At 47.2% G+C, this 17,180-nt stretch overlaps 1 protein-coding gene across 1 annotated transcript in view; it reads left to right on the top strand.

Moving 5' to 3' along the window:
• The window catches only part of STPG1 (sperm tail PG-rich repeat containing 1), a 44,350-nt gene that overhangs the window by 18,922 nt on the left and 8,248 nt on the right, over positions 1-17,180 (top strand). Inside the window, exons 6-9 of the mRNA XM_032495485.1 lie at positions 3,876-3,977; positions 8,199-8,369; positions 11,175-11,283; positions 14,599-14,764. Coding sequence (XP_032351376.1) covers positions 3,876-3,977; positions 8,199-8,369; positions 11,175-11,283; positions 14,599-14,764 — 548 coding nt within the window. The remainder of the gene's footprint in view (positions 1-3,875; positions 3,978-8,198; positions 8,370-11,174; positions 11,284-14,598; positions 14,765-17,180) is intronic.

The raw sequence follows: 17,180 nt of genomic DNA, 5'->3' as shown, positions 1-17,180 counted from the left end.
ATAATGACCCTGAGACACAAAGGGGGTTAAGCAGCTCTCACAGCCAGGGTCAGGCAGGGCGAGGACGACCCAGGCAGCTGCTCCCAGACTGTTTCCTGGCATCTCTGCCTGGGGCGGAAGCAAGCACATCCCCCTCTGAACGCCCACAGCCCGTTGTCTGCCCCGACCACCTTCCGCTTGGCGTGGTGGTGACGGGTGCGCACGCCTGGTCTCCACCCGCCCGCAACTGCTAGGGCAGCAGTCATTGTCCTTTCCAGACTCCAGAGCCCCTCAAAAGTGGATCGAATGAATGACCCCAATTCAAGTCTCTGCCTTTTTCATCGAGTCACGGGAACACGTCCCATCCATCCTGCACTGTTGTGTTGCATTTCCTCCATCCCTCTCCTGGACCATGATAGCTGCCAATGGGCTGTGCCTGTATCCTTGCGCCTTAGTGCCAGCCCTGGTGCACAGCAGGCTTCAGTACATGTTCATTGAGTTGAGTCTTTGCCCACATGCCATTCCGAGGATTTCGAAGGGCTGCTAATGGGCTGATACCAGGTTTAAGGAAGAGCAGGGCTCTGCACAAGAGGAGCATGGATGCTCTCAGAGACAATACCATTGTCGAGAGACGCTTTGAAGATGCGAGTTTAGCTTCTCTTGTCTGAGTGTGTTCCCAGTCCAGCCAGGCCAGCGATGGGCTGAGACCTGGTCCCCACTTCCACCTGCTCAAGTGGCCAGTGTGCTAGCTGCTCCTGCTTCCCCCACACCTGCTCTTCACCCAGGCCACTAAGAAACAATCTCCTCAAGAGAATTGATCCTCGTTTTCCTGGTTGCTCCCTTAGGGCTCCAAGGGACCTTTCGTTTCTGACCTCCTCCCTGATTCTGAACAAAAACATGTTCATTTTCTTGCTTGAAGTACACTCCGCACCTCTCTCTCCCTTCTCTGTGATCAGAGACATGGAAACTCTGATGCCAGACATAAGTATATGGAGTTGGAGGGGCAGGTTGGACGGAAGGGAGAGGACAGAAAGGGAGGGTGTCTTACAAGGGGCACATCTCAGAGTTGTAGATAGTTGGAACCAGAAGGGTTTCAGTGACCCCTAAGTCCCTGGGCTCAGCAGAGGGGCCCCTTCTGTGACAGCATCTCATGCTGAGGCCTGTTGGTGGAGCAGGTGAAGGGGAATTGCTTCCTGAAGCCGCTGCCAACTCTGGCCCCCTTTCCCTGGGTTCCTCGTGGAGGCCTGGAGTGCGATTGAAAACCACAGGGCTTGGTCCCCCCAGTTGCCTCTTTGCAGGTTCACAGGTGAGGGGACAGGCCTGGGGGCAGATGCCAACTCTTCTGCTTCTGGTCCATTCTCTTCTCACCACTTTGGCCCCAACAGCCTGAGAAAAGGCTTTGTAACCTTCAATAAAGTCAGCAGGGTGGACGGGCACATTGTCTTGAGGCCCTAAGACCAGAGGCACTTGTAAAAGGAAATTGTTCCCTCAGGAGCCCCAGATTCCTGTGTGGTTTTGCCAGTGAGTTAACCATGGGGCAGGGCTCTGCTTCTGCCTCAGGCGTGTCCTCCTCTGTCATATACCTCTAGCCCTTCAGCAAACTCCTAGTTTTCGTTCATCTTGTGCACTCCGAAAGAACACTAGCTAACCACCCCCAAAATAGACCAAAGCAAGGCGGAATATCCCTGCAGTCAAAAGGCAGCTTGAGTTTGGGCTTTAGCCAATGACCCAGCAGAGAATTCATTTTCCAACCTGCAAATGGTTTAACAAACCTGAAAGTATTAATTGGACAAAATCTATGGAATCAGGACTAGCAAATCCAGGCTGTGTGCAGATGTGACTGGCTCCAGGCTGTGGGACGTTAGGGCCTCCCATTACCTAAGGAGATGTCTGGGGTGAGGAGGTAAATGCCCTGCTCTGCCTCTTCCCCTCCTCTTCGTTACCTCTCTAAACCTATCCCAGGGTCAAGTGAATGTTGATCTGTGACCCATCCTTGGCACATGCAGAGGCTGCCTGTTTGGGACTTTGATCCTTCAGAAGAGCTCTCAAAGTGCATTTCAGCCAAATGTTGCCCAGATGTGTGTTGGGTGGGGGATGTGAACAGAGCAGCCAATCAGCTCTTGCTCGATCCCACTCTTAAGGACTTTAACCCCCAAGGGGGGGTCCTGGCTCCATTGAGGCTGTTGTGACAACTCGAAGGCAAGTCATGATGAGGCTGGTGGGACAAGTACTGATTTATTTGATCCTCACTCTGTGAGGCAGGCACAGGGGACAACAGGGTTAGCCCCAGCCCAGAGCATACTCAGCAGGCAGTCAGCAGAGCTCAAATAAACAGTTCTCTTCCCTTCTCCCTCCCCACAGCACCCCCCAACCTTGTTTTTGTTTTTGTTTTTGTTTTTTGGTTTGTTTATTTGGTTTTTGCCTTCTGCGGTGGTCTTGGCCAAGAAGCCAAGGGCTGGCTGAGTTCACAGCAGCTGTGACCTGGATTCTTGCTCCCTGGGATAGGCTGAGAGGCTGAACTCATCAACGTTGGGAAACATTAGTCACGTGAACTGTTATGCCAAAGGTGAAAGGTTGGGTGTTTATTGCCTTCCTGGAGAGCCATCCACCTCCTCTAGCAGTTTCAGGTGAAAGCTTGAATTCTCCACAGCTGGACATCTCCCTCCAGTGGCTCAGAAAACTGAGTTGGGTGTCGAGTGCAGGTGGTGATCTGCTGGGTGAATCAGCTCTCCCCTCCACAAAGGAAAGTTCTGCTTGGGCCAGACTGGAAAGTCCTTGAAGGCCCTGATGGTGCTTTAAGCTTTCTTTCTGCTTTGAGGGTGGTAGTAGGGATGGTGGAGATGGGACCCCGGATGGCAGATGTTGGAGTTAACAAGCTCATGAGTCAGGCAGCCTGGGTTCAAATCTGCTCTCCTCCACTAGCTGTGGACCCACTTCCCTTAAAGTGGAACCTGGTAATACTCCCACTTACTGCAAGGCTTGTGTACATCATCATGTGCCACTGAATTCAGGTGCTGCCACTTACAGCAGCTGGGCCTTGGGAAAATTCATCTCCATGTGCCTCAGTGTCTCCATCTGTAAAATGGGGGCATCCCTTCCTTACAGGGGGAATAGCATGAGACAACCTTTTAAAAGCTCCTGGCACCAACCAGGCACCCAGTAAACTCTGGAGACAGTGGAGCATCCTTATCATTTCACACCACTTGCTTGGCCAACCTCTGTCAACATTTACCTCCCCCTGGTGACTAGCATGGGAAGTGAGATGCAAGCCCAATTACCTGCAACAGCAGAAATGAGCTTAGAAACCAAGCTTTTGTTTGTTCCTCCCAAACATACCTGCATCACTTAGCACTTGAGCCCCATGAGCCTGCCTCTCTTTGTGTGAGAGTTAGAAATGGTCTTGTTTGGGATGAAGGTTGTTTTTGTTTCATTTTGCTTTATAAACAGAAACACTCCCTGGTTTCTCTTCTGAAAGGCTGAAGAGGAAGCTGAGTCAGGTGGGGTGTGGTTAGCGTGAAGTCGGTCACCCTTCCCTTGCCGTGGGTTTGGCGTACCCAGTCAGCACATGCTGACCCGCACATCCGCCATGCTCAGGACCCCATTTTGTGCTCATTTCTTTAAGCAGCGTTCTTCTAGAATGCAGTACACCATGGTGGAAAGAGCAAGGGCTTTGGGGGTCCCAAACTCGGGTTGGAATCCCAGCCCCAGCACTTGTTAACCGAAATGGTGTCTCGGCAGGTCAGGAAATGGTGGAGCCAGCTGTCAGCCGGGAAGTGGCAGTGGTGCCTGTCTCAGAGGATGACAGTAAGGCTTAGCGTTAATGGATGTAAAGCTTGCAGAAAAGCACCACGGAATTGAAAGTATCCCGATGACATCATGTTTCTCTTCCCTTTCAGGATGACATCCCAGGTCCTGGATCCTACAACGTCACTCACCAATCCCCAGTGTTCGACAGTGTCTCGTTGTCTAAGAAAGGGACGTGCACTTTCCCCTCCATGGTAAGAACCCCTTCTCCCAATGAGGGCATTAACTGCCCAGTACTTTCCTTCATTCGTTGCATAATCATATGTTGGACATCCAGTCCCTTCTCCCCAAAGGCCCGTGGTTCCAACTAGGAGAGTAACTGCTTCCTCAGATTTCATGCAGGTAAATTGGAGCCTATTTCTTTAAGTAATGTTTTCCACTGCAACGCATTGCCAGAGTGGGAAGAGAAGTGAGAAAAATATTCAGGACCTGATCATCCAAAACCAGTTTTGTCCTCATGGAATGAACTAGCACATGCTTTCCTCAGAGTTTCAGGCATAGGAAAATGTTATTATTATACATCTTGCCCTAATATGAGTTTTTTCCTTCCATAGTCTAACTGGATTATTCATCATGGAGAAATCTGATGGGACCAAAAAGAAAGCAGGCAGCAGGCTGGACATTTAGTAATATCCCTCTCCTCCTCATTTCTCTCCTTTGTAAAGTATGGAGCTTTGTCTCTGTGGAAGGCTCTAACCATCAAGTAGCTAAACCAAGTGCCAACGTCCCTGACCAGACCCGGGCAAGGATAGTCTCTATTTGAACATTTATCAATGGGCGAGAAAAATAGATACAACAAGGGAAAAGGGTCAAAGTAGGGTAAGACTAGCTGAGACGGGAGAGTGAAAAGGAAAGCAAACCCAAGCTCCGGCGTCAGCAAAACACGTGCTGCCTGTCCCTTTAAAAGTTATAATAATCTCTTGTAAAAATGTATTATGATGCCTGACCCTGGAGTTGATTTTTTTTTTAAACCACACAAAGAGACCATTTAAGACACACTGAAGGCAGCCACTTATTGGAATTTGAGCTTGGCAGAGTTGAATACTCGAGGAGCAAACCGACTTTGGAGTTAACTCCCCATTAGCGAAGACGCTGGGGCCGCGCATGCCCCCTGTGAGTCCACAGAACCACCACGCCTCTACCTCTGCTTCTGCTCCAAGCCCTACGAGTACAGAGACTCAGAAACATGGGGCAAAAGAAGTGCCGTCTCACCACGGCCTGGCACAGGAGCCAAGACTTAAGACCCGATCCTGACTCAGCTGTGGGTTCTTGATGTGACCTCAAGCACGTCACCCTCTGTGTCCTAGTTGCCTCATATGGTGGAGACTCCCTGGAGGCGCTGGGCAAATTAACGTTGCAATGAGGGAAATACTCTTTGAAACTGCAGAGCATTATAAACATGTTAAAAGTTATGATTGTTACCACCTGAGTCACAAACAATACTTCCTGCAACACCTTGGTTTTCTCTTCTAGAACATCTTTGCCAAATAGTGGCACCGCCCATTCCTGCCTGGTGCCAAAGGAGGCACTGAATCAGAGCACACCATCAATTCCCTGCTAGGTTTTAGGTGCAGTAACTTTCCAAATGGATCAGGCCGAGCTGTCTGGAGGGGAAGGAGCCCAAGGGAAGATGTGTATGTGGCAAGATCTAATCAGCCTTTAGGTCTTTGTAAACTTCAGACCAAGCCCCAGAGAAGGCAGACACTGAGTTGTTCAGGCTTCCTCTCCCCGATGTGACAGATATGGGGATTTGTATTTACGCTTATAAACACTTAATTTTTTATTTTATTTTATTTTATTATTTTTTAAGTTGAAGTACAGTCAGTTATAACGTGTCCATTTCTGGTGTACAGCCCAATTTCCCAGTCATGCATCTACATACATATATTCGTTTTTATATTCTTTTTCATTAAAGGTTATTACAAGATACTGAACATAGTTCCCTGAGATATTGAACATTGTTCCCTGTATGAACACTTAAGTTCCTGTATCTTTGAGCAGGGCCCTCCGCGGTTGGTGGAGATCCGTCCAGAGACCCCTGGCCCCACTCGCCTTGTTCCTTTCTGAGCTAGATTGGAGTTTAATTCCTCCACCCCTTCTTTTGGTGACTTTCATGTTTCTGGATCCCAGGACTCCGAGGGAATTAAAAATAGCCCTGCTTACTGACACTGGAGGCCAGGAGGACTGTGACTCTGGGTGAGGCTGACCAGAAAACTCTGTGGGTTGATATATTTTAGAAACTTCCTGAAGACTGTTGGAACAAATGTACCCAAGCTTTTGAGAGGACTTGTCATCTGTCTAAGTCCAAATAAACTGAAGAGCTTCTGTATTCCAAAGCTTTGCTCCAGAATTATTCAGAGGGCTGACTTGGAAATTAAATGAGGCAGGTCGGGGGAGACTTTTATGGCATCTCTATATTTGCACGGTGGCAGGAGTGGTTCGAGAAGAGTTAGGATGTGCTGGAGAGAGGTTCATAAATGCCAGCATGTGGCCAGACTGGGGACCATAGTCCTGGTAATTAAAAGAAAGGGGCCGGAGGGTTGGTGGGTGAGGCTCACTTTAGCTAGACGCTGAGACCAATTCTATTATGATGCTTTTTGAATCTTTGCCTCAAATGGGAATTTTTTAGAACCATTTTTCCCAAAGAGTATGTTAATAGGTATTCTAAACCAAAAAAGATTCTATGATGGAAGAAGGTTGGGAAAGTCTGTTTAAACACAAATAGACAGGTTTCTTTAATTCAGACCTTCTTAGAGTATTTACTACACCAACGTGTATTGTGAATCTTCCAAGTGAGAACATGGTGTGAGATGTCTCAAATGTATTTGGCCCTGGAACTCTGCCTGCTGCCGCTACCACCAACACACCCTATCTCATAGGACTGGAATGCCAAGAACATGCTTTAGGAAATAGCCCTTTGGAAAAACACGCTTACCCACTCTGTCGGGTGGCTCAGGATAGACACGCTACAAACAGCAGCACCAAGGAAGGGCTGACCTCGCCACCCTGCTTCATGGAAGTTAAAAGGAGGGAGTAGAGTTGTGCCTACACCGTCAGGCATTGGGGCTTTCGGGCAGTGATTCTCCCTGAGCTAAAACCTCCCCCAGCCGTTTATCGGCAGCTCATCTTGTAAATGAAAGCAAGCTGTCCGTGACTCCCCTGGGCCCATTCCTTTTTCTCATGGGATGTCTGACCCGAGGCATATCGGGGACGCCGACTGCCTGGTGAGAATGTTGGAAGCTAGCTGAAAAAATTCAGTGTCTTCATCTGTAAAGGGGGGATGATCACAGTATCCACTCCCCGCGAGTTGTCATGATAATTCAGTGCAACAACCCGTGGAGAGTACTTGGTTAACTGTTGGCCCAAATGAATAGGTAAAGTGAGTCCAAGGCTCAGGTGATGTCACCTCTGGGAACATCGATGAGTCCTTACAATTAGGAGGAAGAGGCAGAGCTGGGACTTGAACCTGGGTGAGAATCTGAACAGCTGAGATTCTGGACAAGAATATACCTGCTTCTGGTGGCACATCCACCCACGTACCCCTGGTGGCCCGTAAACCAGGCGTGGGCACCAGTGCCTTCCCCCAGCCTCCCCCACCTCCGGTGCTTATGTTGTTACTGACCCCTGCCCAGCGGAGGAAACCCAAGGCAATGTTCTCAACCATAAAATAATGAAAAAAAAAATTTGTTTTATCAGACCTCAATACTTGCCATACTATCCCAGGGTAAGGTGATGTTATCACCAGTGTTTATGGCTTTTGTCCTTTCTCATCTGGCAAACATTGATTCTGTGTGTGTGTGTATGTGTGTGGGTTTAACTGAAAATAGTTTATCATGGCTTATCGGAAAGAGTAGGATTGGTTCCGTTGAAACAGCAAAAATATTGTGGGGTTTTCTGAAATCAGTGATTAGGTGGGGGATGGGAGGCGTGGGTGGGTGGCAAGCCTAGGAGCCTTTTACCTTTAAGACGTTAGAAGCAAACTTGTTACTTAGGAAATTCAGATTATTTAACCTTAGAAACAAAAAGTGAGGTTTCACTCAAAAGAAAATCAAGGTTGGAAGAAGAAAGTCTACGGCTTCCCATCATATAAATCACCCAACAGCTGATGAGTCAAGTGTAAGTGGACTGAAACAGGATTGGGTGGAAATGCTTTTATGGCAAAATTATTTTTGCCAAGTCCCAAACATAGGATGAATAATTTGAGTTAGTTTACAGAAGTCAACACAGGTCTGAGCTTGCATTTTCTAAGAGCAAATCCTCAAAGCCCAAGGTCACTTTATCATTGTTAGCTGCCAGAGTTTCCCCTTTTATAAAATGTTTTTAGACCTGGTGCTGGGCACTGTCTTTTTGACATGTGTCCTTTGGAGCCACCAGATTATGTGACAATGCCGATTCCTTTGACTCTCTTCTCACAGCGAGCCCGAATGGACACCATCGTTTCTAAATACCCTGCAGCTAATGCATACACTATCCCGTCACGTTTCGCTTCGAAGAAAGACTTCAGTAATTCCTGTTCCAGCATGTTCCAGTTGCCAAGCTTCGAGAAAGTTCTCAAATTTGAAACTCCCGCACCAAACCATTACAATGTAAGAACACTGCATATACTTGCTAGATATATATTAAATGGATGGTTTACTAAAATAGAAAAGAAGTGGGGAGCTCTGGGAAATAGCATTTTAATGCAATGGGGGAACCAGTTAGCATTTGCTGAGTACCCAGTGGCTACCTGAGGCTGTGCAGGAGTCTCTTAGGGAATTTGCAGAACCCAGAGGGAAATGTGTGCAACCGGGAAGTCAGCATGGAGCAGTGGGAAGACCACTGCCCCGGTCAGTGCTTATTGTAATCACTCCTATCACATAACCTTTCCAGGACAGTGTTCTCATCTGTAACAATGAGTGTATTATTTAGTACTTTATCTGCAGACACTATTCATTTACTTTTTAGATTCTTACAGGATAAATCATATCAGAGAATTTTTTTTTTAAGTGTAGCCCTTCGCCAGTTCCCATCGCTTTGTGGTCACTGAGGCAGAACAGTATGGTTAATGCTTAAGGGATGGGCTCAGGTTCAGATCTCAGCTCTGCCACTTTCTAAGTGTGTGGCTTTGGGCATGTCTCTTAACCTTTCAGGACTCAGTTTATTGATCTGTAAGATGGGGCTATATATCTACTCCATGGTGTTAATGTAGATAATAAATGAGGTAGCCAGCTCCATATCTCCAATGCCTGGCTCAAGGCTGGTGTGCAGTAAGCATGCAGTAAATGTTTATGACTTTGGAGGGAGAACTTTCTTTGTTAATCTAGCAATGACCATTTCCCGAGTCAGAACTCTGTCCTTCTGCCAACAGATCAATTTTTTTTCCCTCCCTGTCTTCCTTCCTTCCTCCCTCTCTTCCTTCCTTCCTTCCTCCCTTCCTTCTTTCCTTCCTTCCTTCTTCTTTCTTTCTTTCTTTCTTTCTTTCTTTCTTTCTTTCTTTCTTTCTTTCTTTCTTTCATTTTATTGGCGTTTAGTTGGTTTACAATGCTGTGTTAGTTTCTGGTGTACAACATAGTAATTCAGTTATAAATGTATATATTCTTCTTCATGCTCTTTTTCATTATAGGTTGTTACAAGATGTTGAATGAAGTTCCCCAACAGATCAATTTTAGTTTGCGTTTTTTTTTTTGTTCATTATTGTCCTAATGTGGCTCTGAAAATAATACATGCTCATCATAAAATAAAAACAAGCATTGTAGAAATTCATGAACCAGAAACTAATAATTCTGCTCCCCAAAGCAAACCACCATCAAAAACCAGGGGCAGTTTTGTTCATACTCTCTTCCCGCCTTGGTCCTTCCCTCAGTATTGGGGTCATGCTGTCCACAGTACAGGTGTGTTTGCTACTTAATTGTATCTGGGAATTTATTTTTTCTCCTGACTATACAATAAATGTGTTTCCATTCTTTTTCAATCTGCCAGTGGAGCTATTTTCTTAGTCTAATGGTGAGATCACCCAGTGACACACACTCAGTGTATACAAAAATGTCCCCCTTTTCAGTTGCTTTTCTGTCTGGGTGAGGAATAAAGCTGAAGTAGTGTTTTGTCTACAGGAGGCTTTTTTCAGACCTGGAGAACAAAGGTTGAGTCAACTGGCAAGGAGAAGAAATGCGGTAATCCTGTTAGCCACACTGCTTTGAGGGCTGTCAGGGCCTCTGTGCCTTTGCTTACCGTGATTCCCCCACTGCTCTGTTCGAGGCCCTTCCCTTGCTACCGTGTTATTACCTCCTCTCCGGCATCCTGGCTCCTCTCCCTGTGTCCAGTAATTAGCCCGTTCCATCTGATCTTTTTGTTTGCCCTCTCTGCATGCAGTCTGGCCATTAGGACCCTGGGAAAAGTTAAATTCCTCTGCCTTTGTCAACACAAAATCAAAATGCCATCTGCATTTCTCGAGAAACTTTTTTTTTGACAAAGGAGTATCACAGAAAATCAAACCATCCTGGCCCCAGCAAATAGTTTCACTCATTCAGTAAATATCCCCAGCCATTGCAGGCACAATTTTTATTGCATCTTTTATCTAATGAATACAGGAGACTGACTGCAAATTGGCATTTAAAATATTTATGATTCGTGTGTAACATAAGGATGATCTCAGAGTTCTTTTTTTTCCCCAAAAAATTATTTTTAGAGCTCTGAACACACTGGACACTCTCAAATGTATATTGCCCGGGTCAACCAGAAAAGTCGAGACAAGATAGTGCTTACAGACCCGATCATAATCTTAAATTACACAATTTCTTTGTATAGCTCAGATCCTGCGTGGGTAGGACTGTTTGAGCAGTGAGGAATTAGGGTGGGAATATGGAGGACTAAGTGTTCTGAAAAGAATAAAAATTGTAAAAAAAAAAAAAAAAAGAAAAAAAAAAAAGAAAGAAAGAAAGAAAAAAAGAAAAGAAAAACTAATTCTCATGTGTAGCATGACACACATTTTAAAAAAACCGCTTTCCCACAGATGATTTGTGTCAACCCCCTGTCCCCCGACCCCCACCCCAACAACACTCCACAGCAACTACAGCAGGGCGTATCCGAGCCATTTTACAGATGAGAAAACTCAATTTCAGAGAAATTAAACCATTTGAGTAAGAGCCCCAGCTGGGTCTACCAGCTGTCAGGGCAGCATCCTCTGTGCTCTCTGGGTCCCCAGACCCTTGGTGGTGGTGACAAACTCACTGCCCTCTACTCCTGGGGTGGTGGTGAAGGCACAGCCGGTGTGACCTGTTCTGCTCATATCTGCTTATTTTCTGAGGATGGGTTTAAATTTGATTTTTACCCCCAGGTGCCCCTCATCCAGGCACAACGACAAGGTCAAAGAAAGGGAAGGCTTCACACACACTGTGCTTATTTTCTCCCCGCAGGCCTCTGTCTCTTGCTGCAAGCAGACAAACAATGTCTGTGCCCGAGCCGGGTTCATGTCCAAAACCCAGAGAGGACTTTTCACCATTACTGAAAAAGGGCCTGCCCCAGGTAAGCAGCCGCCCTGCACTGGCCTTGACCTAAGGGTTCATGTACCAGATCTGATCTGCGGGGCCCCCATTCCTTCACAGGGAGTCTCTTTGAAAGGAGTTAGGCTTTGGGGGAAGAGGAGATGCAGGCAGGAGTTGTATGCCTAACATGTTGACCTCCCTTTCAGACTGGGCACACCTGCTTTGGGCAGCCAGGTGGGGAGGTAGCTTCTCACGCTAGAAGTGCACACAAGTGCATACCCCATCACAGACTCCGGGGGAGGCGGGGGAGGCGGGGGAGGCGTTCTGTCCTGATCCTTAGACAATATTTCAAAGATTATTGCACACCTTGTAATATTCCTTTGTGCAATATTCCTCTCCTCCCATGCCTAAAGGCAACTTCATCATACGTCAAGAAACGATGGGAAATAGCTCTGTTTACTGAGCGCCTACTCGGAGCTAAGTTTTTCCATGCAGTCCTCACACATCTGTCTTCATAGGGCCATACTCTCAGTTCTGTGTTTCAGGTAGGGAAATGGAGACTCAGAGAGTTGAAGTGACTTGCTGAACATCACACAGCTAATAAATGGCAGGCCTAAGGTCAGAGGTGTCTGACTGAGGAGCTCTTACCCCCATAATCCCAGCGTGAATTCCGAAGCCTCTAGGATTCGGGAACACCCAAGAGTTTGCCTGCAAATGTTTTCCCTGCTGGGCTGGGGAGCGGTGGTGTACTGTCCTGTGCCCTCACACCTCCTGTCCGCACCAGCCTTAGTGACGAGTTTCCAGAGAGATCTGGTCATGCAGCAGCCCACACTCCAGGAGCACTGGGCAGATGAGATCTTCCCAGATGGGTCCTGAAGACCCCGGAGGAGCTTTGGACCCCAGACCCCAGAGGAGGAGCTGGGAAGTTTTGCCTCTGCAGTCACACTTCTTGGAGGGGGGGTGTGGATAAAATTGCAGCGCATGTCAGATTTCAGCAAATCCAGATTAAAGTTGAGAAGATCAGTCTGAAGCTGAATAAGAAAACCATCCCTGATTAGGAGGCTAAGCCTGTCCAAAGCTCCCTGCCTTGCATCACCATGGGCAAAACCCCACCTTGTTTGTTTATACAGAACAAAGCCTGCATCTCTGGGGTTGGGCCAGAGGTCCTGCCAGTGAGCCCTGGATGGGCAGCTGCTCCCTCCTGGGTCCTGAGGGGCCCCAAGCCCCTTGTAACAGAACAGGAAGGGGAGAAGTGGGCACCAGAGTCTGCTGAGCTCCTACTGTGGGCCAGGGCTGTCCACTCACTGAACACTCTCAAAGTCCCGTGGAGCATTGCATGGCACGGATGTGCTCGGAGAGTGTGGGCTATTATTATCATTATTATTTCCCCACTTTACAGGCAAAAATCATATATAGAAAGCAGGTCACTAGCCCAGGGTCCCATAGCTCCTCTGCCCCCACCCCCGCCTCCAGCTCGATGCCTGGTGCCTTCAGGACTCCCCCAGGTCCCTTAAACTTGCCAGGAGCCAGAGCCTGGGGAATCTGCTCCTCTGTGAGAAACGATCTGCATTGACCTCTAGGTCTGCCTGTGGGGAAAAAAACAGATGTTAAGCAATAATTGGCATCCTCGCTGTGCCTCCTCTGATCCGGGTGCCGGGCCTCAGGGGCTGAGGGCCGGCTCTGGTCCGCCTTCAGTTCTGAGCAAAATGCCCACCTTTACACTCTGGCTGGTTGGATTTTCTAAAGTTTGGATGTGCCAAGCACAAGTCCCCAATCCTCCCCAGTGTCCTCCTCTCTATTTCTCCTTAAAGAAAAAGGTTGTTACGGGGAAATGCCTGTGTTAAAGTGTCAGCTGAAAACGTGGGTTACAGAGGTGAATTTTCACTGTGAGAGCGCGTCCAGGGCGCGCAGGAAAGACGGGGAGCAGACACAGCGGAGAGCACACCCCGGCTCTCTCTGGGCCGCAGGAGCGTGAATGCTTTTTCCCCCTTGCTTCTGCTTTTTAGCTTTTTTATAATCAAGTATTGCTTTAAAAGAAATTTTTTTTGGTAAAGGGAATAAAAATATATGTGAAAAAGAAACAAAGATAATTTGAGAGCTATATATCAATATTATAAATGTTGCTAAAGGGCCATCTGTTGTTTCCTTTTTTTACATTTTTTTTGTAATTTTTAGCTGTTTTTTGTTGTTGTTTTAGTTGCTTTTTTTTTGGAGCAGGGATGCAATTTGGTTTGTTTATTTATTTTAATTGAGGTACTGGGTGAACCCAGGACTTCAAGGATGCTAAGCACACCCTCTACCACTGTGCTGTACCCTCTGCCTATTTTCTTTTTTTTTTTTAACTTAAGCATATAATTGGGAACACTTTTTTAATGACATTAAAAATCCTCCTAGAACACCTTTTTTAATGGATGCATAGTATACCATTGTCCAGTGATACCATGAGTTAAGGAACAAATGCCCTCTAGTTGGAGATTTAGGTTGTTTAAACTGATGACTCATGTAAATAGAGTGGCAGCAAACATCCTTGTAGCTCACAGCTTGTGTACAATCAAGATTATTTCCTTATGTAAATTGCCTACAGTGAAATGGCCAAGTCAAAAGGTATGTAAAATATTTAAGGTTTTTGATATTTGTGACCAAATTGCCCTTCAGCACAGAGTTCATTTATCCTCCTGCTTCTGTGAGACATCTGTTTTCCTCATCTTTGCCACCATGGGTTGTCACCACTTCAATAAAATCTTGCTAAAATGTCCCATGCTGTTGTTTTCAGTTCTTTTGTCATGGAAGAGTCCATTTTCTTTAACATAAAATCAACTTTACAATGTTCAGAAAATTTGAAATATTTTCCCCACTCACAAAGCCACCCCTAATATAGTTTTTTACCACTGTTCTGGGTCCCCACCTATTTTTACCCATTTGTACATCAATGTCATAGTATATACAGTATAGACTTTTAGGCTTTAATTTACTTTTTTCACTCACCTTTATTCTCAAAAACACTGCCATGTGGCTCTGTGGTCTTTGTACTTGTCACCCTCGGGCTGACGTTCCACCAGATTGGGCTGTTTTCCCATACCTGTGCCCTCGTGCTTGGACTTCTAGGCTATCCATCCTTTCTCACACTGTAGCTGCTGGGGTTGTGCACATCTTTAGGCTCAGAGCTTTTCCACCGCGTTGAATGATTTCCTTAATTTCTGAGTACTTGGAAGCCGGGGTCAAAATGCGCAGGCAAAGTGTGGGCCCCAGAGTGATACTGCCTTGTAGTCATTGAATGTATTCTCAGGCGCAGGCACTGCTTTTCATTTATTTGAGAAGCGTTCTTTATTCTGTATTAACATTTCTTTCTCCTCAGGGCATTATAATGTCAACGAATCTCTTGTGAAGCAGTCACCAAAGATATTGATGTCTTGTTTCAAATCGAAAACTGGCCGTGGATTAAACCTGACGTCGACAGGCCCAGGACCCGGTTATTACAACCCGAACGATCACACCAAAGTTCAAAAAAAGACTCTCATCCCGTGAGTCCTGATCATTCTAATCTTTCTTCTGAAAGGTGGTTCTGCGGAGGGACCCTAACCTGGGGAGAAAAGGAAGGGTATCTCAGCTTGGCAGACACGAGCCAAGTTGCTCTCCTCGGTCCCTTGCTGACACACAGCAGGTGCTCAATAAATGCTTGTTGACATAATATTTATTGAGCAACTACTATATGCCAGAAGCCTGACCTCTTATTCAATGATCATGACAACTCTATCGGGGGAATGATTATTCTTACTTCATGGAGGAGGAGGCCAGGCTTCGGTGAGGCCGAGAGGTTTGCTTAAGTCCTCACAGCTAACTTGAGGTACCACTGGGAACCAGGCTCAGAACATCCCCCAGGATGCTGTACCCTCCTGGGGCTGACATTATTCTATTTTTATAATATAAAATCTCCATGGCGGTGGCAGGCTATATGGAAGCAGTAAGCTCTCATAGTTTTGTACTGATAGGCTAAAATCCTAGTCTTTTGTCTTGGTCAGACCTGCCAGATGTGCACCTCAGCTCTGCTGTTTTCGTGCTATGTGACCATCAGTGCTGTACTAACCCCCCTGTAATTGTAAAGTGGGGATAATACATCTCAAAGTTCCTTTCAAGTTTGAAAATATATATTTGACATAGTAGGTACAAATGGTGACTCAACACAAATTTTAACAGTGAAGACAGGGATCTGCATTACCATTTTTTAGGTCCTGTACGTTTAATGTTACTTTCCCCTCAGGGGCTCAAACACTCATGGGCTTAATGTTTCTCAAATGGGTCTAGAACTTCGAGAACTAAGTGCCATCAAGGTCGGTTGTCCTGCCACTTTCTAAGACCTCAGCTCTGTATTGTCCTCTCCAGGCAGGGTTGGCTGTTGAGAGGGCCGGCCAGCAGGGCTGGGACTAGGGGTATAGCCACCCAGGACCCTCCAGAGGTCAGGCAGGTGGCTGGGCCCATAGTCACAGTGGGTCAGAAGGCTGGGCAGCCCAGGCAGGCTGGCATCACTGGGTCCACTCTGACCATCAGCCCAGGGAGAGGGGCAAGACATGGGCCTGCTGAGTTCAACTTGGGATCTGGAGACAGGATTTAGGCCTCAGATGAACTCCACCAGCTAAGTCCCTTCTGCCCTTTGGTTCTTGGGTCCTGCAGGTTGACCCTTCACAGGCTGCAGGGCTGGGGACTAGTGCGGAAAAGTCTCCAGGAACAAGCTCTCTCCAAACGTTCAGGGGCTTCGTGCCTCCAGGCTGGCTTCAGGCACGACCGCACACCACCTTTCCCCTGCAGTGCCCGCAAGTGGAGTGGGTGAGAGGAGTCAGCAGACCCGAGTGTGAATCACAGCTCTGTGTCTTGCAGAGCCTTCCCCTCCCTGAGCTTCCGTTTCCATGTTACTACGTGGAGATAAGAACCTTAGCTCACAGGGGTTCTGTGAGGATTAAATGAGAAAGTGCTTGAAAATAGCCATTACTCTTGTTATTTCAGCTGCTCTTATTCTATACCCTAGAGAGGATACATGAGGATACAGAATACAGCCGTTCTGTAGTTTGGTGGCTCAAGCCCCTACCCTAAATCTGGAAGCTTCTTCCAGGAAATGGTGCCAGGGGAGTGGGGAGCACTTGGTGTTTAAATGCCTTCCCCAGAGTAGTGTCACTCGGCCTTTGTTCACGTTTGGACGAGTGGTTTGAACTATTCTCATCTTCTGGCATTTGCACCTGTCAGTTGTCAGGCCCTGGATGCTGGATCTGTGCTGAGGGCTGAGGGGTGCTCAGGCAAACAGAACACCAGACACACTGTTAGCCAGGCTCACCCAAGCACGATTCCAGAGCAAGTCAGAGCAACTTGCAACAGAGTGCTGGATCAAACATGCTGGATTGTGTGGGCCCCAAGGATGTGTGGCCACACACATCCTCCAGGGCTATCTTTTTGGCAGGGGCCATGCAGCAGTGCAGGCACTTCTGGGAGTGTCTGGGGTGTCCTGGCTCTCTGTGATGCTTCGTGAAAGGCAGATCCTTGGTTAATAAACCTAGGAAGCACTGCATACAAGCCCTCTGTCCCTGGGAGCATCGCAGTGTACACGAGCTTATTAAAGGCTCTGAGAAGGCCCACAGTAAAGAGACCTGGCCAATCCAGTGTCTCTTAAACTTGGGTTCACCCTGGTGAGTTGATGGGACCCCAGGCTCCATGGCAGGACATTTGTGTTGACTGGGTTTGTGGCCTGGGGCTGCTCTCAGCGCCTCTCTGGGCCTTTGTTCCTCCATGTGTGGAAAGAGGGGAGGTCTTTCCATTTCTGACACTCTGTGACCCCAGCTCTGCTCACCAGGCAGGAGAGCACACAGGGGCAGTGAACATGGAGCCAGCCTGGACCCACAGAGGAAGTCCCAAAATCTGTATTTTTGAGTTGACATGGAAAGGCTGAAGTTG

The sequence above is a fragment of the Camelus ferus genome, chromosome 13 (assembly GCF_009834535.1).
Source record: "Camelus ferus isolate YT-003-E chromosome 13, BCGSAC_Cfer_1.0, whole genome shotgun sequence".
NCBI classification, from domain to species: Eukaryota; Metazoa; Chordata; class Mammalia; order Artiodactyla; family Camelidae; genus Camelus; species Camelus ferus.
This window is presented reverse-complemented; position numbering and strand designations above follow the sequence as displayed.